Here is a 22,614-nt window from a genome sequence, read left to right as displayed (position 1 = left end):
AAAATTACACATGTCAAAAATGTGGAGAGGATGATCACACACACAAACACACACACACACAAATCAAATGTTGAGAGCAGGATGAGACACCAACAGGTACCTTTATTTACTATACAGTAAGTTGATGGATTCTCAATGAAATGAGATTGTGTCATTTTCATCACAAGACAAGCTGACTGCACAATACCAAAATGATTAGAGCCCGCTCATGGCAGGCTAAATTAAAGCAAACTTTAAAGAGAAAAGAAAATAAGTCAACCATCAATCTGAAAAGAACAGTTCACCAGCTTGATGGAAATTAAGATAGCAAGCATAAAAGAGAAGTCGATCCGAAGAATCAAGGGCTATTTTCAATATGAATATGTTAGTATCACTGCACAGAACAAGAAATACACATGAACGACAGCGTAACGCAAGAAACACGAGACAGAATATGATAGTTAATGCATATGATTCACATGGCGTTATGAGAAAAGATGTCCCTTGTAAACTGTGCAATGATAAGAACAGAATGATGTAGTACTTCATTTAGAAATGGAACCCTTACTTTCTTTATGAGATATTCAGCACCGTTTATAATCATAGTCAGTAAGCCACCTAAAAAAATTCAAATTTACTGTTTAGAAAAGAACGCCAACAATAAAATAATTGTAAACTGTAATTACAAAGTTTAATGAAAGGTTTTCCTGTAAATTTTGGGTTAAAGCAAGCCTTTAATGATGTTTGTTTGAAAAACAAAACTGCCTCAAACAGATATATGGTATGGAAATATCTGGCACTGACAAGTAACAGCCTATACCGATTACCTGAAAGGTTCAAAGTCAGCCATTTTTATTGTGAAACTGATTATCTTCTCTGTCAGGTTAACTCTGTGGAATTTAGCTTCAAACACTTACATTACCTAAATAGCTTGAACGTTTATCTTCACTCATAACATACTTTTTTGTCCAGATTTTCCATCTGTGAATCTGATATTGAGAAACTTTGAAAATTGCAGTTCTTTTTTTTCTCTATGATTCAGTGAATTCTCTCCACTAAAGGCTTGATTCCTCATCTCAAGAAACAAAAACATGAAAAATAAAATAATGAATGAATAAAATAAAATAAAAATCTTGTAGCTGAAGAGGGTACTTTTACACATAGCCAAATTTAACAGTTTTCTGAATTTCTTGGTGCTAAGACTTTTATTTAATGCCTTTTCCCCTCTTCAATTTTGGCTTGAGGAACTCATTTTTGGACTGAAATTCACGAGCAGCACATCAGCACAATATATTCAATAAATTCAGAAGCAAAATGTGCTGTGCATTATCATTGCATACAAAATGATTAAGGGGATGAAACAAATTGTGCAAATCAAAAATCTCAACAACAATTAGTTTTAAAATGGCAAGTCAAAGAAATAGGACCATTTGCAGTGTTCTGCACCATCATCTTTTTAAATTTAAAAGAAGCAAAGTTCCCTACCATTCCAATTCTTAACCTTTCTTTCCCAACAAAGCCTTAGACCACCTGTCTGTAATGTAGCCCGAAGTTGACTTCGTGAAGCCAAAGTTGGTTGCAGTGAGCTTCAGAAGTCGACTTTGCCCAATTCATATCAGGCTTCACAAATTCACAATATCTAATATGTCTGTTTTGTGTTTTGTTCTCAATGCACTTAATTGTTTATCACTGGTTAAAAAAGGAGATCTAGTCTTCTTTAAAGGATAATAGATGAATTCCGGAAATAAGTCTGTCAGGGTTTTATGGGTTGTGGTAGAGTTGCTTTCCCTTGCTTTTCCAAAGAAGCATTGGGGCTCAGCAGAAGCCTATCATAATAAGAGCAGCTAAGTACTATTACCAGCAGTCGACATGTGATGATACATATGCCCTTTGATCTTTCCTTGGGAATATCCATTACTAAAAATAGAATACAGGATTGTGGGAAAGCTGTTCAAAATATGGCACTCATGCACTATATTCGATTTTCAATACACGACTCAAAATCTTTGGGATAAATAAAAATAAAACAAGTCGCGTAAGGCGAAATTACTACATTTAGTCTAGCTGTGGAACTCACAGAATGAAACTTAACGCACTGCATTTTTTCACAATGACCGTAGTCCGCCGCTAGTGCAAAAGGCAGTGAAAGTGACGAGCCTGTTCAGCGCGGTAGCGGTTGCGCTGTGCTGCATATGCATAGCACGCTTTACTGTACCTCTCTTCATTTTAACTTTCTGAGCATGTTTTTAATCCAAACATATCATATCTATATGTTTTTGGAATCAGGAACCGACAAGGAATAAGATGAAATTGTTTTTAAAACGATTTCGGAAATTTAATTTTAATCATAATTTTTATATTTTTAATTTTCAGAGCTTGTTTTTAATCCGAATATAACATATTTATATGTTTTTGGAATCAGAACATGATGAAGAATAAAATAAACGTAATTTTGAATCATTTTATAAAAAAATAATTTTAATTACAATTTTCAGATTTTTAATGACCAAAGTCATAAATTAATTTTTAAGCCTCCATGCTGAAATGCAATACCGAAGTCCGGCCTTCGTCGAAGATTGCTTGGCCAAAATTTCAATCAATTTGATTGAAAAATGAAGGTGTGACAGTGCCGCCTCAACTTTTACAAAATGCCGGATATGACGTCAGAAAAGACATTTATCGAAAAAATGAAAAAACCGTCTGGGGATTTCATACCCAGGAACTCTCATGTAAAATTTCATAAAGATCGGTCCAGTAGTTTAGTCTGAATCGTTCTACACACACGCACAGACACACACTCACACATACACCACGACCCTCGTCTCGATTCCCCCTCTATGTTAAAACATTTAATCAAAACTTGACTAAATGTAAAAACTATGGAGTTAAGAAAACAAGAAAAAGTTGAAAACCGTTTGGAATGAAGCAAATGAATAAAATAAAAGAATTACGAGTTCAGAAGAAAATAAAAATTAAATTGCCTTCGAAGCGAATCGAACCCGGGACCACAAAAGTAAAGACTAGCGCGCCGTCAATCGGGGACTCTACAGACTGAGCTATTTTGTCGCACTGTAGTCGAGGGAGATTTTAACTTTAAATATTACACTTGAGTTCTCGAGCGTGGTGACGACTCGGTGACTCGAGTTTCCGAGTCTCTCCGTTCGTATTTGTGTACTGTTCTCCATATCTCACTGTTCGGGGCTAGTTCAGCAACTGACCCTACGCTCCCGGTCACTTCGTATAAGTTTGGAAAGCAATATCAAGTAGCGATAATTTCAAGCGAGACTGACATTATTGATAAGAAATGCATTGACCAATCGCAGAAAGGCGCATGAAAGGATATCCAAAAATCCTCTATTCTTGATGACATACTAAGGAGTTAGTTCGGGAGAACGACGATCTATGGACGGTTTATCATATAAAGGGAAGCAAGTGGTTAAAAACGGGCGTCGATAGAGCCAATGAACAATGTTGCCTACTTGTAGTATTTCATCCACATGTGGGCTCAGCTATAATTGTCACACCTCAGTGTTTCTTCGGGGGGAAAAAAGGAAAGCAACACTTCCACAACCCATGAAAACTTGACACCGTTATATAAAAACCTCATCTGTATCTCAGTTTTTATGCACACTGTTACTTGTCCATGCTTGCCTAAAATCATTTAAAATTTTATCATCCCCCCCCGAAAACTTTCTTTCTTTATTTGGTGTTTAACGTCGTTTTCAACCACGAAAGTTATATCGCGACGGGGAAAGGGGGAGATGTGATAGAGCCACTTGTCAATTGTTTCTTGTTCACAAAAGCACTAATCAAAAATTTGCTCCAGGGGCTTGCAATGTAGTACAATATATTAGAATGCAAGTTTCCAGTACAAAGGACTTAACATTTCTTACATACTGCTTGACTAAAATCTTGACAAAAAATGACTATATTCTATACAAGAAACACTTAACAAGGGTAAAAGGAGAAACAGAATCCGTTAGTCGCCTCTTACGACATGCTGGGGAGCATCGGGTAAATTCTTCCCCCTAACCCGAAAAGTACCACAATTTTTCACTGCATGTTTGGTATTCACTGTTCTCAAGACTAACTATGTTGACATTAGTATAGAAAAATAGCTTTCAACACAGATATGCATTGCAATAATTATTGTTAACACTGACATGAACTGATACAAGAATGCATGTTAAGTACTACATGTTCCAAAGAACAAAAGACTGCAGAGAGATTGTATCAAAAATCAAGGAAACATGTTTTTTCTAAAGAAACCCATGAGGTTGTACATCAGTTTATCAGAAATCAAAGACAGATCGAATATAATAATCAATAAAAGGCTAATCAGTTGGAGGTGAAGAATCAGAAACAGGATTCACTGAAATGAGTTATTAAAACTAGGAGACTAAATTAAACCCGTCATCAAAGTGCCCGTGTTTACTGCCAAAACAGTACAGCAAGCAAAACTGAAGTCTATACAAGAACCAGTCATGAAATCAATATAAATAGCATCTTTTTTTTAACAGTCTCTTTGACAGTGAGGATACCAGTCAGTGCAAAACGCCCAAAGTACACACGAACAATGCGGTACAAGTTCATTTTCAAAATAGCAGCAATAAAAAGTTAATAACAAATTAAGACAATTAATAGCACAGGTTGATAAAAATGCAAACAAGGTGCACAAATGAGAGTGTAAAGTCAAGATCAAGAGATAACCCATACACTGTTGGACACAAAAACAGATGAAAATATGTAACTGGTGAGAATGGTAGAGTTATTCGCATTAGAAAATGAGATGAAGCACATGTAGCATGGGTCACAGAAACTCGAAAGAGATGCTTTTATATCTGACTAGAAACTTGCAAAGCACAGACAAAAATTGATTGTAATGAACGTTCAAATACATGTACATGTACAATAACGTGTGCAGTAAAACGAAGTTGAGCGTGTTTGCAACATCCAAAAACTTGAAACGACTGAGGCCAACCACATCCAGTGCAGTCTTGATCATTGCAGGACAGACGAACAGACCATTAATGTCACATTTCATTGAAAACCTAGGCACAAAACATAATAATAACACTGAAACAACACATAGAATTGACCATTCAGAACAGTTTCTAGTTCACAGACACACTATTATGAATCTGAAATTACAATTTGAATTACCTGATAGTCGAACCTGCCTTGGCGACCACCTCCCAACAATAACCACCTGCCCACACCAACCACCCTACAGGTTCCCTGACCAGTGATTTTTTTCAATATAATTTACCTTTCTAAATTCCATAGCGACCACATGTCTATAACAACCATTATTGGTCGGTCCCTTAGGTGGTCATTTGTGACAGGTTAGACTGTTCAACTGACTGAGCATTTCATGGAAGTGTCAAAGCCCCACAGGACAACAAGTCGAAAGATTTCGTTTTGATATCCTGCCGACCGTCTTATACAAATACAATCTTGTTGGTTGGTAAAAACTTATTTTTGTGTTTGAAAATCCATGAAGTCCGATGTTTTGTCAACAAGTTCACTTCATTCCTTTGACAAGCTGAGAAAACAAAGCTCTTTTGTATAACACTAGCTTTTGATTGACAATGTCTTTTCAAAACTGATGACTAGGGGATTGAACACAAAGTTTGAGTTGAGTTTTAAGAGGATGTTAACTCAAACAAATCTGACTGAAATATTAATGGAATGAATGAATGAATGATACACCCTTACATGCAGATAATGATATACTCAATTTGATTTTGGTACTCAGCTGCTCACCATCTCAAGTCTGGCCAGACTGTTACACGGAATAAGACCTCCTTCCACTTGATCACAATTCTGGAAATAACTCTGTCAGGATTTTAAAGCGTTGCGGAAGAGTTGGGCCCCACTTTACTTTCTTTCTTTATTTGGTGTTTAACATCGTTTTCAACCACGAAGGTTATATCGCGACGGGGGAAGGGGGGAGATGGGATAGAGCCACTTGTCAATTGTTTCTTGTTCACAAAAGCACTAATCAAAAATTTGCTCCAGGGGCTTGCAACTTTCTTTTTTTCTTTATTTGGTGTTTAACGTCGTTTTCAACCACGAAGGGTTATATCGCGACGGGGAAAGGGGGAAGATGGGATAGAGCCACTTGTCAATTGTTTCTTGTTCACAAAAGCACCAATCAAAAATTTGCTCCAGGGGCTTGCAACGTAGTACAATATATTACCTTACTGGGAGAATGCAAGTTTCCAGTACAAAGGACTTAACATTTCTTACATACTGCTTGACTAAAATCTTTACAAAAATTGACTATATTCTATACAAGAAACACTTAACAAGGGTAAAAGGAGAAACAGAATCCGTTTGTCGCCTCTTACGACATGCTGGGGAGCATCGGGTAAATTCTTTCTCGTCCCAACCAATATGGGACTCCCCCTAACCCGCGGGGGGTGCCCCACTTTAGGGTGACAAACAATAACATAAATACAAACAATAACAAGTGGTCGACCAGTTAAAACCACAATCGCAATGAATAACTGACTGTCCGCTTGACCCCATTTCTTTCAAAAATATACACATTGAAGTTTACGATTTGTTGCGGCTTGCCCCGAGCGATATAGCTCACAACGTGTTTTGCCTGAGGTCATGTGAGTTTCCTTGAGGTCACGGAAGTTTGGGAAACATGCGTGCTTAGAGATCACTGCAGGCCATCGCCAGTGAATCGTGGCTCCCATGTGCATATTTTCAAAAGACAATTAGGCATCATATTGAGTGGACACTGCATAACATACACATCAGAGTCAGTAGTTCAATGTGATCATGGCTTTAACTGGTAGACCATCTGCTACTGTTTTTCATCCTAAATCAGAGCGCAACTCCTCCACAACGCTTGCAAATCCTGACAAGAGTTATTTCCGAACATTGTCTATTACTAAAAATCCACACCCTGACTAGACTGCTTGTTGTGGTGACTTACAAGTTTTAGATGAATTTCTTTCTTAAAAATCCACAAGCGGCTTTTACAAAATTAATTCATAAAAAAAATTCCCACTGCACTCAGAGCACCACTGGTAATTTTGTGACCAAGTGGAGGGATGGTCTTACCCCATGTAAAAGCCTCCCCAGATCTGAGATGGTCAGCCAAACTGTTTCTAAAAGGAGTGTGTGTTAAAATAAACAGTCCCACCTAATCCCTCCCTCCAGACCACATATTCCCAGTAAATTCCATGTCAAACTCAAAGATCACATGAGTAAAGAGAATAAAATATGGATCTGTAAGCGTTTTCACCTTCATGTCCTACTTGAGAAAACTAATATCAGATCAAAATTAAACTACCTGTGGGAAGATCAACAGGAGTATAATCCAAGACCAAAAAAATTAGTTTTTATACTGCCTATATCAATATGCAAGAATTTTTTTTTTTTTTTAAGTGACGATAGCTGATTTAAGCTGTTAAAACCATTCATTTCACTGTTAACACTTTCGTGACGGGAGGTGACTATATTAGTAATAGCGCTGCAACGCCCACGGACGGGAAGTGACTATTTTAGTATTAGACATACAAGGTACACGACTCGTGATTGCTTCCCGGTTTTTGAAGCTTGCAGTAAATTGAGTTGTTTCCCTTGATACACGTGGTTTTCTCTTCCGGCTTGATCAAATTAATGCAGATTTGCGTGGTGTTTTCGAACAAAAAAAATGAATCGAAGGCGAGCCTTGTCACGGGAGGAGATTCTCCGGATGTTGGATCTTGAGGATCCTGTAGATCATGATACATCGTGTCGTTTTAGCCTCAAGAAAGCGATAATAGCAGTGATATTGAGGAAGAAACAGTCCCGTTGTTGCTAGTACGAGTCGGCAACTACACGTGGTTGGGGGTGATACTGCTAGACGAACATGTATCTCGGAATCGTGCAGGAGCTATGGGGGCGTGGCAGCACTGATAACAATGGATGGCTGGAGCCTTCAAATCCTTTTGGAATTGTTCATAGGTGGACAGTTGGTACTTTGTTGTGAAAATGGGACTTATATTCAATATGGATTACCTAGACATCATTTGGTGAGTGTTACAGTTTTGTTTCATTTGAGTCAGGATGCTGTGAGTGAATGCGTGATTTGCTTGTTTTTTTCTTTGTACTGTCTCCTTATTTCTGTGTACAATGTTAACAATATTTCAGCTAATTCATAGGTTTTACACCTTGTTTGGTTATAACATTATTAATAATACTTTCTGTTAAAAAATAACTTTTAAAAAAAGCAGTGGAAAATAAAACACACACAAAAAAACGTTAAAAAACACAAATTATCCCCCTTTCACCCCCCTTTCACCCCCCTTTGCTAAAACAAATCGCGTGACAAACTTATAAATAGCACGACTGAACTGGGCATCCATTTTTGAATTAGTACACAAAATTTGGTGGTGATTGGACTTAATTCAAGCTTGCTAGACAGATTTCTTTACAGTTACTGATTTTTGGGAAGTTTCTTGGTGGCAAGCTTGGGCAGGCAGGACGTTAACGCCGTGGCAGTGCTAGTCACAATAGTGTTAAAAGAAATGTAATTAAACAACCACAAACCCCGCCATCTCCAAAGTACCCCCCATACAAACTAAAAAAGGCGACTAGACAGATATCTTGGCCTTCACTAAATTCATGCCTAAAATTCAATCATTAAAAGACATCATGGTCAAAACTGTGCATGTTGAGAAAAGTGCACTTCAATTCAATTCACAATTCTACAATGCGATCATCTGTACAATTCTCATACGAAACACCAAGCACATAGCTTGAATATTTGCAGGGACGTTAAGTGTTTTTGACTGTGTGCTTAACTGCACAGAACACTTACGGACACAGAAAAAGACACACATTTTTCATGACAGAATGACACAAAGTCAAATCACAACAGCCAACAACTCCAACACTTAAATCAACACAAAAACATTACCAGAGGGAATAAGCAACCCCCTTCAAAACTCAGAGCTCTCCCATGTAACAACGTTAACATCGAAGACAGTCAAAAGTTATACTATACTCAGCACAAAAACTTGGGGACAAGACGGAAATTATAACTTCTATGTTATAGATAAAGAACATAAATTGAAATTGAAAACAACACACAAATTGGCAGCATTGGATGCATCATACAAACAAAATGGTGAAGTGAACGACAAATAAATTAATTTCAATGTACAAATTAGTATCCACAATACAGCGCATACATCAGTCTCAGTAATGGCAGAACATTAAAAGCAGACACTAACACATACACATTGCCTGGATCAACCAGATAGTACCTGCTTGCCCATATATATACCGGTATATATATATAAATAATTAAAAGATGCAAAAACAGACTGATGCTATGAACTACACTACATAAAGCAATGAAGAATGAAGATGAAATATCTCCTCTCAAACTCTGCTGAAATAACGTAAAAGCATGCATAAAATGGTCAACTTAGTTTTCTTCTGTTCTTCAAATTAGTCATACAAAAAGTGCAATTACTTGAATAAGGCAGTGGAACAATATGGGATTCTGACCAAAGAAACCTACCACTTTAAATTTTTTTCACTACCAGTACCATTGCTACAAAGTATTGACAAATTTACATATTTCCTTTTAAAAGTAAAACTGAAATTAACAAAAAGAAACAGAAAAGACAGCAACACACATCATTTATCCCAGATCCTGCTTTGTGAAGTTTGGCTCTCAAACCGCTGGTATATTATGTTCTGTCAATAGGGAAGTTGGAATGTATGTGCGCACGCGCGCGTGTGTGTGTGTGAGTATGTGTGTGTGTGCATGTCTGTTTGTCTTCGGCACTACAGTGGGGATGAGAGAAGGGGAAGGGGGGCCGGGCCGAGTGTGTGGAGGTCGGGGAGGAAATATCACAAAAACACACTCCCTTTTGGCACAAACAATCATAATCCTTTACCTTCCAGTAAAACCATCACAAAGGCAGCCTCTATAGCTACGCTAGCCCAAACGCATTCTTCTTCAGTCTTCACCTTGGAAGCATAGGCCCCCAAAAAAGGGACAACAATTAATATACGAGTCAAAGATCATATAGATAATTGTATCATCAATGCACCTTTTCTTAAATATATGTTTATACTCCATACCAATTACGACTTATGCAGCAACGAGAAACTTGACATTGCTACACTGTGACACACTGCATGAATGACATATTACCACTTTTTGCATTTCAAGATAACATAACTTCTGAAAGCAAAAACTTTGAAATTTAAAAGTATCCTTTGAATGATTTGTCAGTCTATCACATTAAGACACCTACTCTTCAACTCAACGAGACTTCCGACAAAGGCAGTGGTATTTGGCAACACAAATATTGACCGATATCTTAAACTGTAGCGCTGTAAATTCAAAGCTCACAATCCAGTGCCATGATTGCCTAATACATGACAGAAGTCACTTTCATCAATGCAATGATTTTCTCTAGACAGAATTAAGCTCCAAAATTGGGCATATATGCCATAATTTGGTGTGTCATTGGTCGAACAAAAAGCATGCTTTCGGCTGCCATTTTTGTCTCCCTTTTATAGCTGTCACTTTCGATGTCGAAATGGCTGCGCAAATGTTTTCCTTCTTAACCATTCCGTAACTCATATGGCCATGCAAATGACTTTTTATGCTAAAAGAGCAGGTTATGCAAATTCAGGGGCTTAGATTGCAGCAGAAAAACTTTGATGAATTTACAACGCCAAAGTTTAACACATCAATGTTTCCTAAATTCGCTACTACGCAATGGATCCTTTTCACCTTATAATTACTTTCCACAAACATGCGTACAAGTATCAGCATAAGCAGAGCTGTGAGGGCGTACAGAATCATCACTTAGTTACGAGCAGAAACTGATTTTTAAATCCCAACAGATTATACTTACACAGGGTCCCCACTGGTTTTTAGAAACAAAATTCCATGACTTTTCCATGACTTTCCATGAGCCTCAATAACATTTTCCATGACTAGATCCACATGTCGCCATTTCCGAACACGCAAACTTTTTACGTCTTGTCACTGCCAGTTTTGACACTGGCTTGCTTTGCACTGAATTTGAGTCAGTTTCTACGCAGTGTCTCTTCGACAAGCAAGTCAAGCATTTGCTACGCAGTCAGATTATCGGTAATGTTTGCTGGTCCTGTCATTTCACTAAACTGGACCAGCCACTGTTTGTATCCATCTGCACTTTCGTAAATTCCGTTTCGTAACCGTCACTGTGACTTGACGAACTGTCATTTTTTCACAGCGATACACAGTTCATTGCGAAGATCTTCCTTGGTAATTCGTTCCAATTCCGCATACTTTTTGTTGTCAAGAAACAACTCGAAAGAAAGTTTCAAACTCATCATCCTCCATCTTGCTTGTCGAAGCGCTAAAGTACTTTATCGATGCAAAAACAAAAGCAGAAAACTTCGACGAAACCGACTCAAGTGCAGCGCAGACGACACGACGAGATAACGGAAGGAAGTGAGCCTCGCTTTGGCTCAAGTGCCGTTAAAAATACCGTTATTCTCGTATGCAAATACGAACGAGAAGTTGGTCATACGAACAAGCCTTGTGCTGGCGACGCAAATCGCTGCTGGTTGGCAAAGGGGGGGGGGGGGGGGGGGGGTAATGGCTGGGCGACAAAAATAGACGCTGGCGTGCTAAAGGTTAATTTTTTTTTTCTTTCTTAATTTTGTTAAATTCCATGACTTTCCATGACTTGAATTGAAATTCCATGACTTTCCAGGCCTGGAAAATTAAAAATCAAATTCCATGACTTTCCAGGTTTTCCATGACCTGTACGAACCCTGTTACAAAAACTGTATTTTTAACAAATGATCTCCGATTGCTAAACAAAGGTAAAACCAAAAGAAGCAAACCAGACGTACAGTACACCAAAAGAAATGAAGTACACATCAAAATCATCCAAGCTTTATAAGGAATGCATGCAATCTGACCTGTCGTAAATGCACCACCATTTTACAAAACTATTAAGGAAAAAATGCTTAATTAAGTTAAAATCCTTGTGGAGATAGTAGGAAGAGGATGTACAGGAAAGGAGGAGAAAGAGATAGAGAGTTGGAGATGAAGATGAAGAGAAACTCCTCCATTGAGAGGGTAATGCTGGCTGAATAACATGATAAATAAAGGGGATGAATACATTATACGCACACATCCACAGATAGCAATTTCATATCTTCCACACAAACGAAAAATATAATCAAGTGCAGGAACTAACCCTCCCATCTCTGTTTTACAAACAAATACTCAAACAAACACAAACATACAAAATTAAAGCAATTTAGGCAAGCGCACAAAACAAAGCAGGCACAATCTTGCGTACATCGACTTGGCAGGCAGCGACTCCAAGTGATTGAAAACCATGACACAATGACACCATCAAACAATGATTGCTTCAGCACAATGTTCATTCCACACAAACAAAACTACAACGTCCAGTGCTAAAGCTCCTTTAGCACCAAAAAGGAGCTACCTCACGAAGAATGCTTTTGTGTTTGTGTGTCTGGTACAAGAAGTACTGGTAGTCTCTCATTTTGAATTGTAGCTTCCACACTCTCTATAATATCAACTCTCTGAATCTCTCTCCTCCCCTTCAAGTCACAAGCGGTAATACCTTTTTTGGTCTGAGCGGTACATGGTGCATATGATTGTCAGACTCGCAGCCATGATCCCATGATGATTGCCAGTGGTGCTAAGTGAAGCAAGCAGGTATACAAGTATCAACAGACTGCAGTGCTGTTCAGCAAATCTGTATTTTTGTAGACACCAAACAGTGAAAAGGACACCAGATGTATGTACGTGTATGTGCCAACTTTGCTCTACTGTTCGAAGCTTTCCAACGTACACGGTTGGGCTCAAAAGTCAGTCGTTTCACTGACACCAAACAATGAAAATGACACCAGAAGTACATTTGCACGTGCTATCTTTACCAATTTAAAGCTTTCCATAGTACGCTTGGCGTGCTGTTTACAGAATCACAAGCACTGCTCACAGATGAGCACAAAAAACGACACTTCAGACCACCTGTCTTGCAGCAGACCTCACAGAAAAATGCACAAAGCCACAACACAGTGCTGTCCGATTTTCTTTTTTGTGCATCATGGCACTAATAAGCTGGTTGACAGTCAGACAGGTACAATGCTGACAAAATATCGTCTGGTCCCGCATTCACTCGTCTCTCGCCAACGTTGGTCTGACACCTGCCCATGATAAACTCCTCACAGTCACTATACTGACTAGCAAGAAACACACACACTTACAACACAACGAAAATAAACTCTGCTTCCATGTGAACATGTGGTGCTGACAAACAAACAAATAACAGTGTCCTATGATGTTGTGGTGAAGGTTTTTGAAAAACTTAATAGTAGTATCCAAATGAAAACATTGGAAAAAAAAGTCTTTCTTCATCTTGTTTAGCTTATGGACAAATTTTAGCATCATCTTTCCTCAGAACAGATCAGCGCTTCAAAAACTTAAAGCTGATGACAGTGCAAACTCAAAACTTCATTCAGGTCAATAACCACAAAATAAAAACAAAAACCGGATACAGATCTTACAACAAATATCATTTATAACTCTGATTCTTTAGCTCAATCACAGAGATTTTAAGGAAAAAGACAAAGTGCTGCTGATCTTTCACCATAACGAAATTTACTCTTACTCTTTAAAAAAGGATTCCCGAAATAATAGTAATGATGATATTTATACTAATAAAGATGATAATAATCATTATAAAATAATGCAACAAGTTCCACTGATTACAAAGAAATTCAATGAATCATTTGTGTAGATAAAAATTTTTACGAATGTTACTTACTTTTTAAGGCATAAACATTGCTTACATAAAATCTGAAAGTTGAATCCAAAACAAACAAAATATAATAACTTACAACAATAACAAACAAACAAAAAGATTTCTTTTCATCAAATATGGCAACTCTGGAATTAACTCCCCTCCAATTTCAATTCTTCACACAAATGATATTTTCTATCATTATCAATCAGCTTAGTCAGACACTTTCTTAGCACATAACCACGTCATGTCCCAAAATAGTCACTTATACTGGGGACAGTAATAGAAATGTAGCATAGCATAGCAGCTTGACAGCGACAGCACAACCAGATTCTGACACTAACATATTGCTAGCGTCTGAAACGCTTAAATGCAGTTGATGGACCTGCCACAATTAGACACGGATGAAAAAAATGTGGAACAAGCAGCAAAAACAAAATCAAAGTCAACTTCCCTTTCTCCCCCCAAGAAGGAACAAAAACAGACACAACCACCAATACCACGCTCTTAACCTATCGCATTCACAGTCAGCATATGGCTCCTGTGATGCATACTCACAGTCCTGTTACAAATCTAGGACTTGACTTCCATGTACAGAGCAGCCATTGGCTTAAATAAACCATTAACAAACCAAACAGATAAATTCTTTAATTGCAACAAATAATGAAAGACAAACCAAACTAAGCATGATGGTTCTTTCCGAACAGCAAAAAAAAAAAAAAAAAAAAATCCAACCAAACCACCACAAAAAAACAAACACTCTCTCACACATACAAAAACCAATGACAATCCATTGTGGAGTCTTACCTATCTGTATCACAAATCCCATATTTCATATGACTCTATGGTAAAGAGTTTGCATTGAAAAGCATAAAGCTTGATGTACCAACAGTCTCCATCCACCTGCCTGTATACAGTGGTGCAAGCAATGTGAGGACACCTCCCATTGTAGGACACTTTCTCTTGTCCCTCTGTCTGTTATCTTGCTTGACGTTGGCCAGCTGCATTGTAGGGGCACTTTTGGCTGTTCCCAAGGGTGCCCTTTCATTTTTGGCTGTTCCCAAGGGTGCCCTTTCATTGTTGGCTGTTCCCAAGGGTGCCCTTTCATTGTTGGCTGTTCCCAAGGGTGCCCTTTCATTGTTGGCTGTTCACAAGGGCATCCTTTCATTTTTGGCTGTTCCCAAGGGTGCCCTTTCATTGTTGGCTGTTCCCAAGGGTGCCCTTTCATTGTTGGCTGTTCCCAAGGGCAACCTTTCATTGTTGGCTGTTCCCAAGGGTGCCCTTTCATTGTTGGCCGTTCCTAAGGGTGCCCTTTCATTGTTGGCTGTTCCCAAGGGCAACCTTTCATTTTGTTGGCTGTTCCTAAGGGTGCCCTTTCATTGTTGGCTGTTCCCAAGGGCAACCTTTCATTGTTGGCTGTTCCCAAGGGTGCCTTTTCATTGTTGGCTGTTCCCAAGGGCAACCTTTCATTGTTGGCTGTTCCCAAGGGTGCCCTTTCATTGTTGGCTGTTCCCAAGGGCAACCTTTCATTGTTGGCTGTTCCCAAGGGTGTCCTTTCATGGCAGATACCTCTGTATGTGTAAGAATTCCTTGAACAATGGAAGCTGACCCAGGCCACAGTGCTGTTTCATATCAATTACTGGAGCAGTACTTGATCGCTCTCCAGAGTGATGCTTTGCTCCACCGCAATTTTCTTTCTCTCTTGACATACCGAAGGCCACACACTTCAGTTACATCCTCTGCCAATGTTGAATTGTTCTTTTGTACAGCGTGTTTAAGACAATATAAGATTCAACTTACACATTTCCCATCCTGCTTGTCATTCCTTGATGGAAGATGCAAACCGTTACATTTATCTCCACAATGATCAATCCCTCTTTCACTGTCAGGACTTGTGCCGTGACACTCACTTGTTACAACAGTGTGCCATGACACTGACTGTCACAAAACAGAAATTCCAGTCTCTCTTGTGTTTGTGAAACTGAGAGCATACCACAGATAAACTCCTTATAATGTAGTAGAATGGGAAAATCATATTTGCGTTTAAACTTTTCCTGGGGTAAAGCAGGTAAATTTACCAATAGCAGACAACGGCACAATACTCCCCCCCAACGTTATGATTGTTCCCGCTCATGAAGAAACCCAAAGTCACATCACTGTAATGAATAATGTAGAACACTCACACAGAACCCACTACACAAGTAGACCACAGGTCTACATTCACTGTGACAGGCTGTTAGTAAAAGTAAAGGGAGAGAAAAACAACAACAGCCAAGTACACACAAAAGTCAAGAAACCAAGACCACAATTATGATGGTGGAGCCAACCATGAGTCAGATAAGAAAAGCTGGTAAGAAACACGGTGACCCACACAAAAAACACAAGAGACGGAACGAGTGACGGTACGTAGTATAGGTGCATTGTCCTCAGTGGGGGGGGCAGTAGTATTACGTAGAAAAGTGAGAGAGGGAGAGGCCAGGGTGGTCAGTATTGACCGGCAGTGGACTCTCTCCCAGGCACGTTGAAGGCTGGAGTGGCGAGACGGGGCCGCCCGACGACAAGAGCTGAGCAGACGCCGATGATAGAAGAGGAAGGCCGGTTGAAAGGGGCCACGTCCCTTATCACCAGGCGTCTGTGTAGCGCACATCACATTCCTGTAAGGAAGGCAGCTTCTCCTGCGGGAGGGAAATAAAGAGAGTGGTTATGAGAACCAAGCCCAGTGGAACCCCCCTTTTAACAACCCCCAATTCATGACTTCCCCCTTTTTCAGACCTTGTTTTTCACATTTTTTTTTTCATTTCCTCTGTAAATTTGCAACCCCCAATTCATGACTTCCCCCCTTTTAAGACTTGCTTTTTTTAGATTTGTTGTTCTTTTCCTCTGTAAATTTACCTCCATGTTATAAGACATACATACATGTTTTCACTCCTGATTTTTCTCAGATTTTATTTAGGTCTTAAAAGGGGGGTTCCATTGTATCCCGGTAGCTCAGGTGGTAGAGCACTGGACTTGTGATCGAAAGGTCGCAGGTTCGAATTCGGGCCGGGACGGACACGGGTCAACTTTATGTGCAGACCCAGAGACGGAAGCCATGTCCCACCCCCGTGTCATCACAATGGCACGTAAAAGACCTTGGTCATTCTGCCATAAGTGCAGGTGGCTGAATACACCTAAACACGCAGACACCTGGGTAGCGCGACTCCGTTGCTGCTAGCTTTCCACTGGGAGGAAGCGACCCGAATTTCCCAGCGATGGGACAATAAAGTAATGAAAATGAAAAATGAAAAAATCCTTTCTCAAGACTTCTTCAAAACCATTCGTTCATGGCCTACATTTAAGGGAAAGAATACAAACACTTCAATTCACACTGACAGCGTTTAAACACACAACGTCTCCAATAGGCTAGTTTTGCGTGAAAGGACATAAAGCAGAATCAGTCATCAACACTTCACACACTCACTCTGCCAACTTCCAGAGGAACTACTAAGCCCAACAACAATCTTGTAGACTGTAGCCACTGTGCTGAGACGACAGTTTGTGAATTAAAACAGTGCAAGCGATTGACCTGTGTCTGTGATGACAGTTTGTGAATTAAAAAGTGCAAGTGACTGTGTTGTGATGACAGTTTGTGAATCAACAAGTGCAAGCGACTGAGCTGTGATGACAGTTTGTGAATTAAAAAGTGCAAGTGACTGTGAATCAAAAAGTGCAAGTGACTGAGCTGTGATGACAGTTTGTGAATCAAAAAGTGCAAGCGACTGAGCTGTAATGACAGTTTGCGAATTTAAAAAGTAAAAGTGATTGTGGTGTGATGACAGTTTGTGAATTAAAAACGCCAACTCATAAGTAACTTTTTTTGTTTCAACAAACCTTTTCCCTCTTTTGTATACACTCACTCCTACAAACCCCACCCCTACTCTGATAAGCCAAGAACAGAATTGTACCTCACACATATCTGTGCAGAAAAAAGCAACTGACCTTCAGACCCTCGAAGGTGAGAGCAGAGAGACTCGTGCTGTTGAGATTCAGCTTCCGCAGATGCTTCAGGGCTGAACGGAAAGACACAGACAACATAGTCTATTAGACACAAACACAAGACAAGTAGATAAGCTTAGTACTGTTTAACAGTGAAATGCTAAACTCAGGAAATAAGACAGATGATTTACTTGTCCACACAATACAAACTATGCATGGAAAATTGTGGCTTGGCTACTCTTGTTATAGATATGTAAACGACCAAAGCACACACACACACTCCCTCCTATACAATTATTAACATGTCCTTTCATCGGGCGGGGATATAGCTCAGTTGGTAGCGCGCTGGATTTGTATTCAGTTGGCCGCTGTCAGCGTGAGTTCAATCCCAGGTTCGGCGGAAATTTATTTCACAGAGTCAACTTTGTGTGCAGACTCTCTTCGGTGTCCGAACCTCCCCCCGTGTACACTACATTGGGTGTGCACGTTAAAGATCCCACGATTGACAAAAGGGTCTTTCCTGGCAAAATTGCTTAGGCACAGTTAATAATTGTCTACCTATACCCGTGTGACTTGGAATAATAGGCCGTGAAAGGTAAATATGCGCCGAAATGGCTGCAATCTACTGGCCGTATAAAATTTCATCTCACACGGCATCACTGCAGAGCGCCTAGAACTGTACCCACGGAATATGCGCGATATAAGACTCATTGATTGATTCATTGATTGAAACCTTTGGGTGTGTGAATACAAAACACTATGACTTTTCTTTTGTCTGTATTTTTTCATAAAATATTTTGATGCCTGAAAAAAACAGAGCAAAAGATTTCTGGAGTATTTTTCTGTTTTACATATACACGTACAGCAGTCCCTGCAATGTACGGCCCCCGGCGTGAGCGGACATCTGACATGTACGGACACATTTGCTCGGCACGGAGTGTTTTCCTTCTATATGTGGCCCCCCTTAAACGGACACCTGCAAAACGTGGACGCGGACACTAATTTTCGGTCCCAACAGCAGGTCATACCTCCAATGTAGGACAGACCATCGTCAAAGTTTCACCACAATAAAATCAATAACGGAGCAGTCCGGCTCTTGGTACAAAGATCACAGCCGCAATGGCGTGATGACAGTCACTAATAACTTGAGTGCACGTGTACCCATCAGGAGGGGGTGTAGTTTTGGTCAGGAGTGGAGTACATGTGAAGATGCCAACATGAAACTGCACTGTGCTCTTTATTCTTGTCTGTTGGACGTAAACAACAGAAACCACAGTCGATGAAGATCCTGAGCGAAAGAGAGTGAAAAACCGGCCACAGTTCTCAGCATCGTGTGTCTGTGTGTAACCTCTTTCATTGACAAGATACTCTTGTTTCCCCTCAGCCTTGACCAGTGAGTCGGTTGCCTAATCTGTGAACCCTTCAGTTGTCTTGCTTTGTCAAAAGTTACGACAACTGGTTTTGCTCTGAGTGAACAGTGCAGCTGGCCTCTCTGGCCACAGCCCCAAACAGTAAATGACTGGAGGGAGTGAGAGAGAGGGAGGGGGGGGGGGGGTGGAGGGGTAGCTGGCTAAACTCTGTGGGGTGTCCGGTGTCACTGCATGTCAGCAGGAAGAGCATTGGAGAGAAATAGAGAGGTGTACTCTTCCACACAATTTCAAAGCATCAGTTGTCACGGCTTGGGGTAGGCATTAGTGAGGGAGAGTGGGAGCTGTGTTATGTACAGTGTATTTCCGACTGAAGAGTGAAAAGTCACTGCCATGCCACATGATCGGCATGCAGTCAATAAAGCCAGACAAGAAGAAAACAAATTATATGATTATGACATGCAGCTCTATCTGCTGCTATTTATTCAAACTGGTTTTCAAGCTTATTCTTGCAAAGCATCTGCACACGCTCCTCTGTGCTGTGTTTGTGTGGCTGCTTTCGTATGTCAGTGCATGGTCAGTGTGTTCACTGCCTTGAGGATTTATTTTATCTCTTCTTTTCAACACTTTTCATACAAATCATTTTTACAGAACGTTTAAAGAAGTATTAGGAGTTTATTGTTATTGTTTAGTAGCCACAAGAAGTGATTAGCATAGACTCAATCCTGTTGTTTGTGTGTCTCTGTGTGAGTGTATGGGGGAGGGGGTGGTGTGGTCACCCCTCCCGTGACCGGACACCTGCAATGTACGGACAGTTTTGCTATGGCCCAAGGGTGTCCGTTCATGAGAGGGACTGCTGTACATGTATAATATAATATAATATGTAAATGTACTAACAAGTCTACAGATGCAATACTTTCAAACACCATAGGTCAACTGAACATATTCCTGCAATCATGAATACATGAGGTTTGAAAATGTACACCCAAGTGTTACTTTATGCAATAACTCCATCACTACTAAATCAATATAAACAGATGGGGATGGAATTAAAAACAATAACATTTTGCTCAGACAAATAATCATGAACAAAGGGACAGAAAGAAGGGAGAAAACTCAGTAAAATTCTGGTTAAAGCACTTCTAGGTTATGCGCCCTTTGTCTATGTTGTAGACATGTGGACTTGGACAGTTTTGGTATCAAAAAGAAAGTACATTTTTTTCTGTAACTCACAATCAGTTCAAACTAAAAAAGCATACCTGCCAGAGAGACAAGCCCTTTGTCAGTGACAGGCGTCTCACACAGGTTTAACACCTGCAATTTCTGCAAATGCTCCGAGATGAGCTGCAACCCCACATCGCCAAACTGAAAAAGACAGAACAGACATGAAAACCAAAGCAGCACATGATAAAAAAAAAAGAATATTTTTCACCTCACAAGCTTAGATTTTGCCCTCTTGTAATATTCAAGATGTATGTATGTTAAGTATAAACAAGTCGCGTAAGGCGAAATTACAACATTTAGTCAAGCTGTCGAACTAACAGAATGAAACTGAACTCACTGCATTTTTACAGCAAGAGCGTGTATACTCGTAGCATCGTCAGTCCACCGCTCGATGCAAAGGCAGTGAAATTGACAAGAAGAGCGGGGTAGTAGTTGCGCTGAGAAGGATAGCACGCTTTTCTTTATCTCTATTCTTTTTAACTTTCTGAGCGTGTTTTTAATCCAAACATATCACATCTGTATGTTTTTGGAATCAGGAACCCACAAGGAATAAGATGAAATTGTTTTTAAATCGATTTTGGAAATTTTATTTTTATAATAATTTTTATATTTTTAATTTTCAGAGCTTGTTTTTAATCCGAATAAAACATATTTATATGTTTTTGGAATCAGAAAATGATGAAGAATAAGATGAACGTAAATTTGGATCGTTTTGAAATTTTTTTTTTTTCTTCACAATTTTCAGATTTTTAATGACCAAAGTCATTAATTAATTTTTAAGCCACCAAGCTGAAATGCAATACCGAAGTCCGGCCTTCGTCGAAGATTGCTTGGCCAAAATATCAATCAATTTGATTGAAAAATGAGGGTGTGACAATGCCGCCTCAACTTTTACAAAAAGCCGGATATGACGTCATCAAAGGTATTTATCGAAAAAAAGAAAAAAACGTCCGGGGATATCATTCCCAGGAACTCTCATGTCAAATTTCATAAAGATCGGTCCAGTAGTTTGGTCTGAATCGCTCTACACACACGCACAGACAGACAGACAGACAGACAGACAGACGCACACACATACACCACGACCCTCGTCTCGATTCCCCCTCTACGTTAAAAAATATAGTCAAAACTTGACTAAATGTAAAAACAAGACAGGTCAGTGTATGGAATGTTTAATTATAGATAAAAATAAGCCTCATCATCATTATGTTGATGCAAAAGTCTTCGAGTCCTTTTGGCTCTCGCCAGCTTAATGTAGAGAAGTCACCGCCTACTAAGCTGAGTCCATTGTCTCATTATTTGTATTTCTGCCCACTAAAAAGACTGTTAGGTTGACGTACTTGTGAATGTTGCTTGGAAAGTTTGTGCATGCTGAGTCTGGTAATGTCTTTAACACAATATTAATTTTTTTTAGAAATTTTAACTGGCCTGAAATATATCAAATGTCTTGCGTTGTGAGCAATCATTGCCTCCATTACTTGCTCTACAACCACAGCACTCAGAAAGTTGAGCACAAAAGGTAGTACACTGACCTGAGTGGACCAGAGGTTGAGATATCTGAGGGAGGGCAGCTTGATGAGCTCGTGGGCGCAGTTGGAGGTGACCTGCGTGAAGGCTAGGCTCAGACACTCCAGGTTGCCGAACGACCCCGAGCTCAGCATCTTGGCCAGGTCATTGTCCGTCGACTTGGAAGGCAGGGTCAGCTTTTTTGGGCCGCCTTTCTGTTGCTGGAGTGGAAAACAGCAATGATCAGATCACATTTTTCTTGTCTCCTTCTTCTTCTGCGTTCATGGGCTGAAACTCTTGTTATTTGCACAAGAGTGTTTTTTACATGTATGACTGATTTTTCTTGTAAAATCAGCAGCTTGTATACCTGCTGCTTCAAGACAAGACAAGACAAGGCAAGGCAATGCAATGCAATGCAATATAATACAATTTTCTTGTCTGATTGTTGGTACGAACAACAAATTTTATCATTTGCTTGTCACACACAATACATAAACAATGTTTACAAGGACAAGACGGGCTAAATAAATAAATTTTAAAAATCTTTTCTCTTGCAATGTAGACTTATAGAAAGCTTGATGATAACAGAGTTTGCTTGGAATAAACAAACTCACAAATGGTTTGCCATTATCATTCTTAGATATTGAACAAGTTAAAAGAAAAGGAAACTGGAACAAAAATGTGTGTAATACACAGCAAGAACATTTAAAAAAAAATTTGTTTTTAAATAAAATACAAACAGAAAACGTCAATCAAAG

General features: G+C 39.5%; 1 protein-coding gene across 1 annotated transcript in view; it reads right to left on the bottom strand.

The window, feature by feature from the left end:
• Positions 1-606: 606 nt before the first annotated feature.
• Positions 607-22,614, bottom strand: part of LOC138968244 (C-Maf-inducing protein-like) — a 64,658-nt gene continuing 42,650 nt past the window's right edge. The window contains exons 16-19 of the mRNA XM_070340806.1: positions 21,883-22,077; positions 20,386-20,491; positions 17,763-17,833; positions 607-16,459 (exon numbers count right to left, since the gene is read on the bottom strand). Coding sequence (XP_070196907.1) covers positions 16,406-16,459; positions 17,763-17,833; positions 20,386-20,491; positions 21,883-22,077 — 426 coding nt within the window. The 3' untranslated portion in view covers positions 607-16,405. The remainder of the gene's footprint in view (positions 16,460-17,762; positions 17,834-20,385; positions 20,492-21,882; positions 22,078-22,614) is intronic.

Source organism: Littorina saxatilis, linkage group LG1 (genome assembly GCF_037325665.1).
Source record: "Littorina saxatilis isolate snail1 linkage group LG1, US_GU_Lsax_2.0, whole genome shotgun sequence".
Lineage (NCBI taxonomy): Eukaryota > Metazoa > Mollusca > Gastropoda > Littorinimorpha > Littorinidae > Littorina > Littorina saxatilis.
Note: the sequence above shows the minus strand (reverse complement) of the source record. Positions and strands in the feature narration are given on the sequence as shown.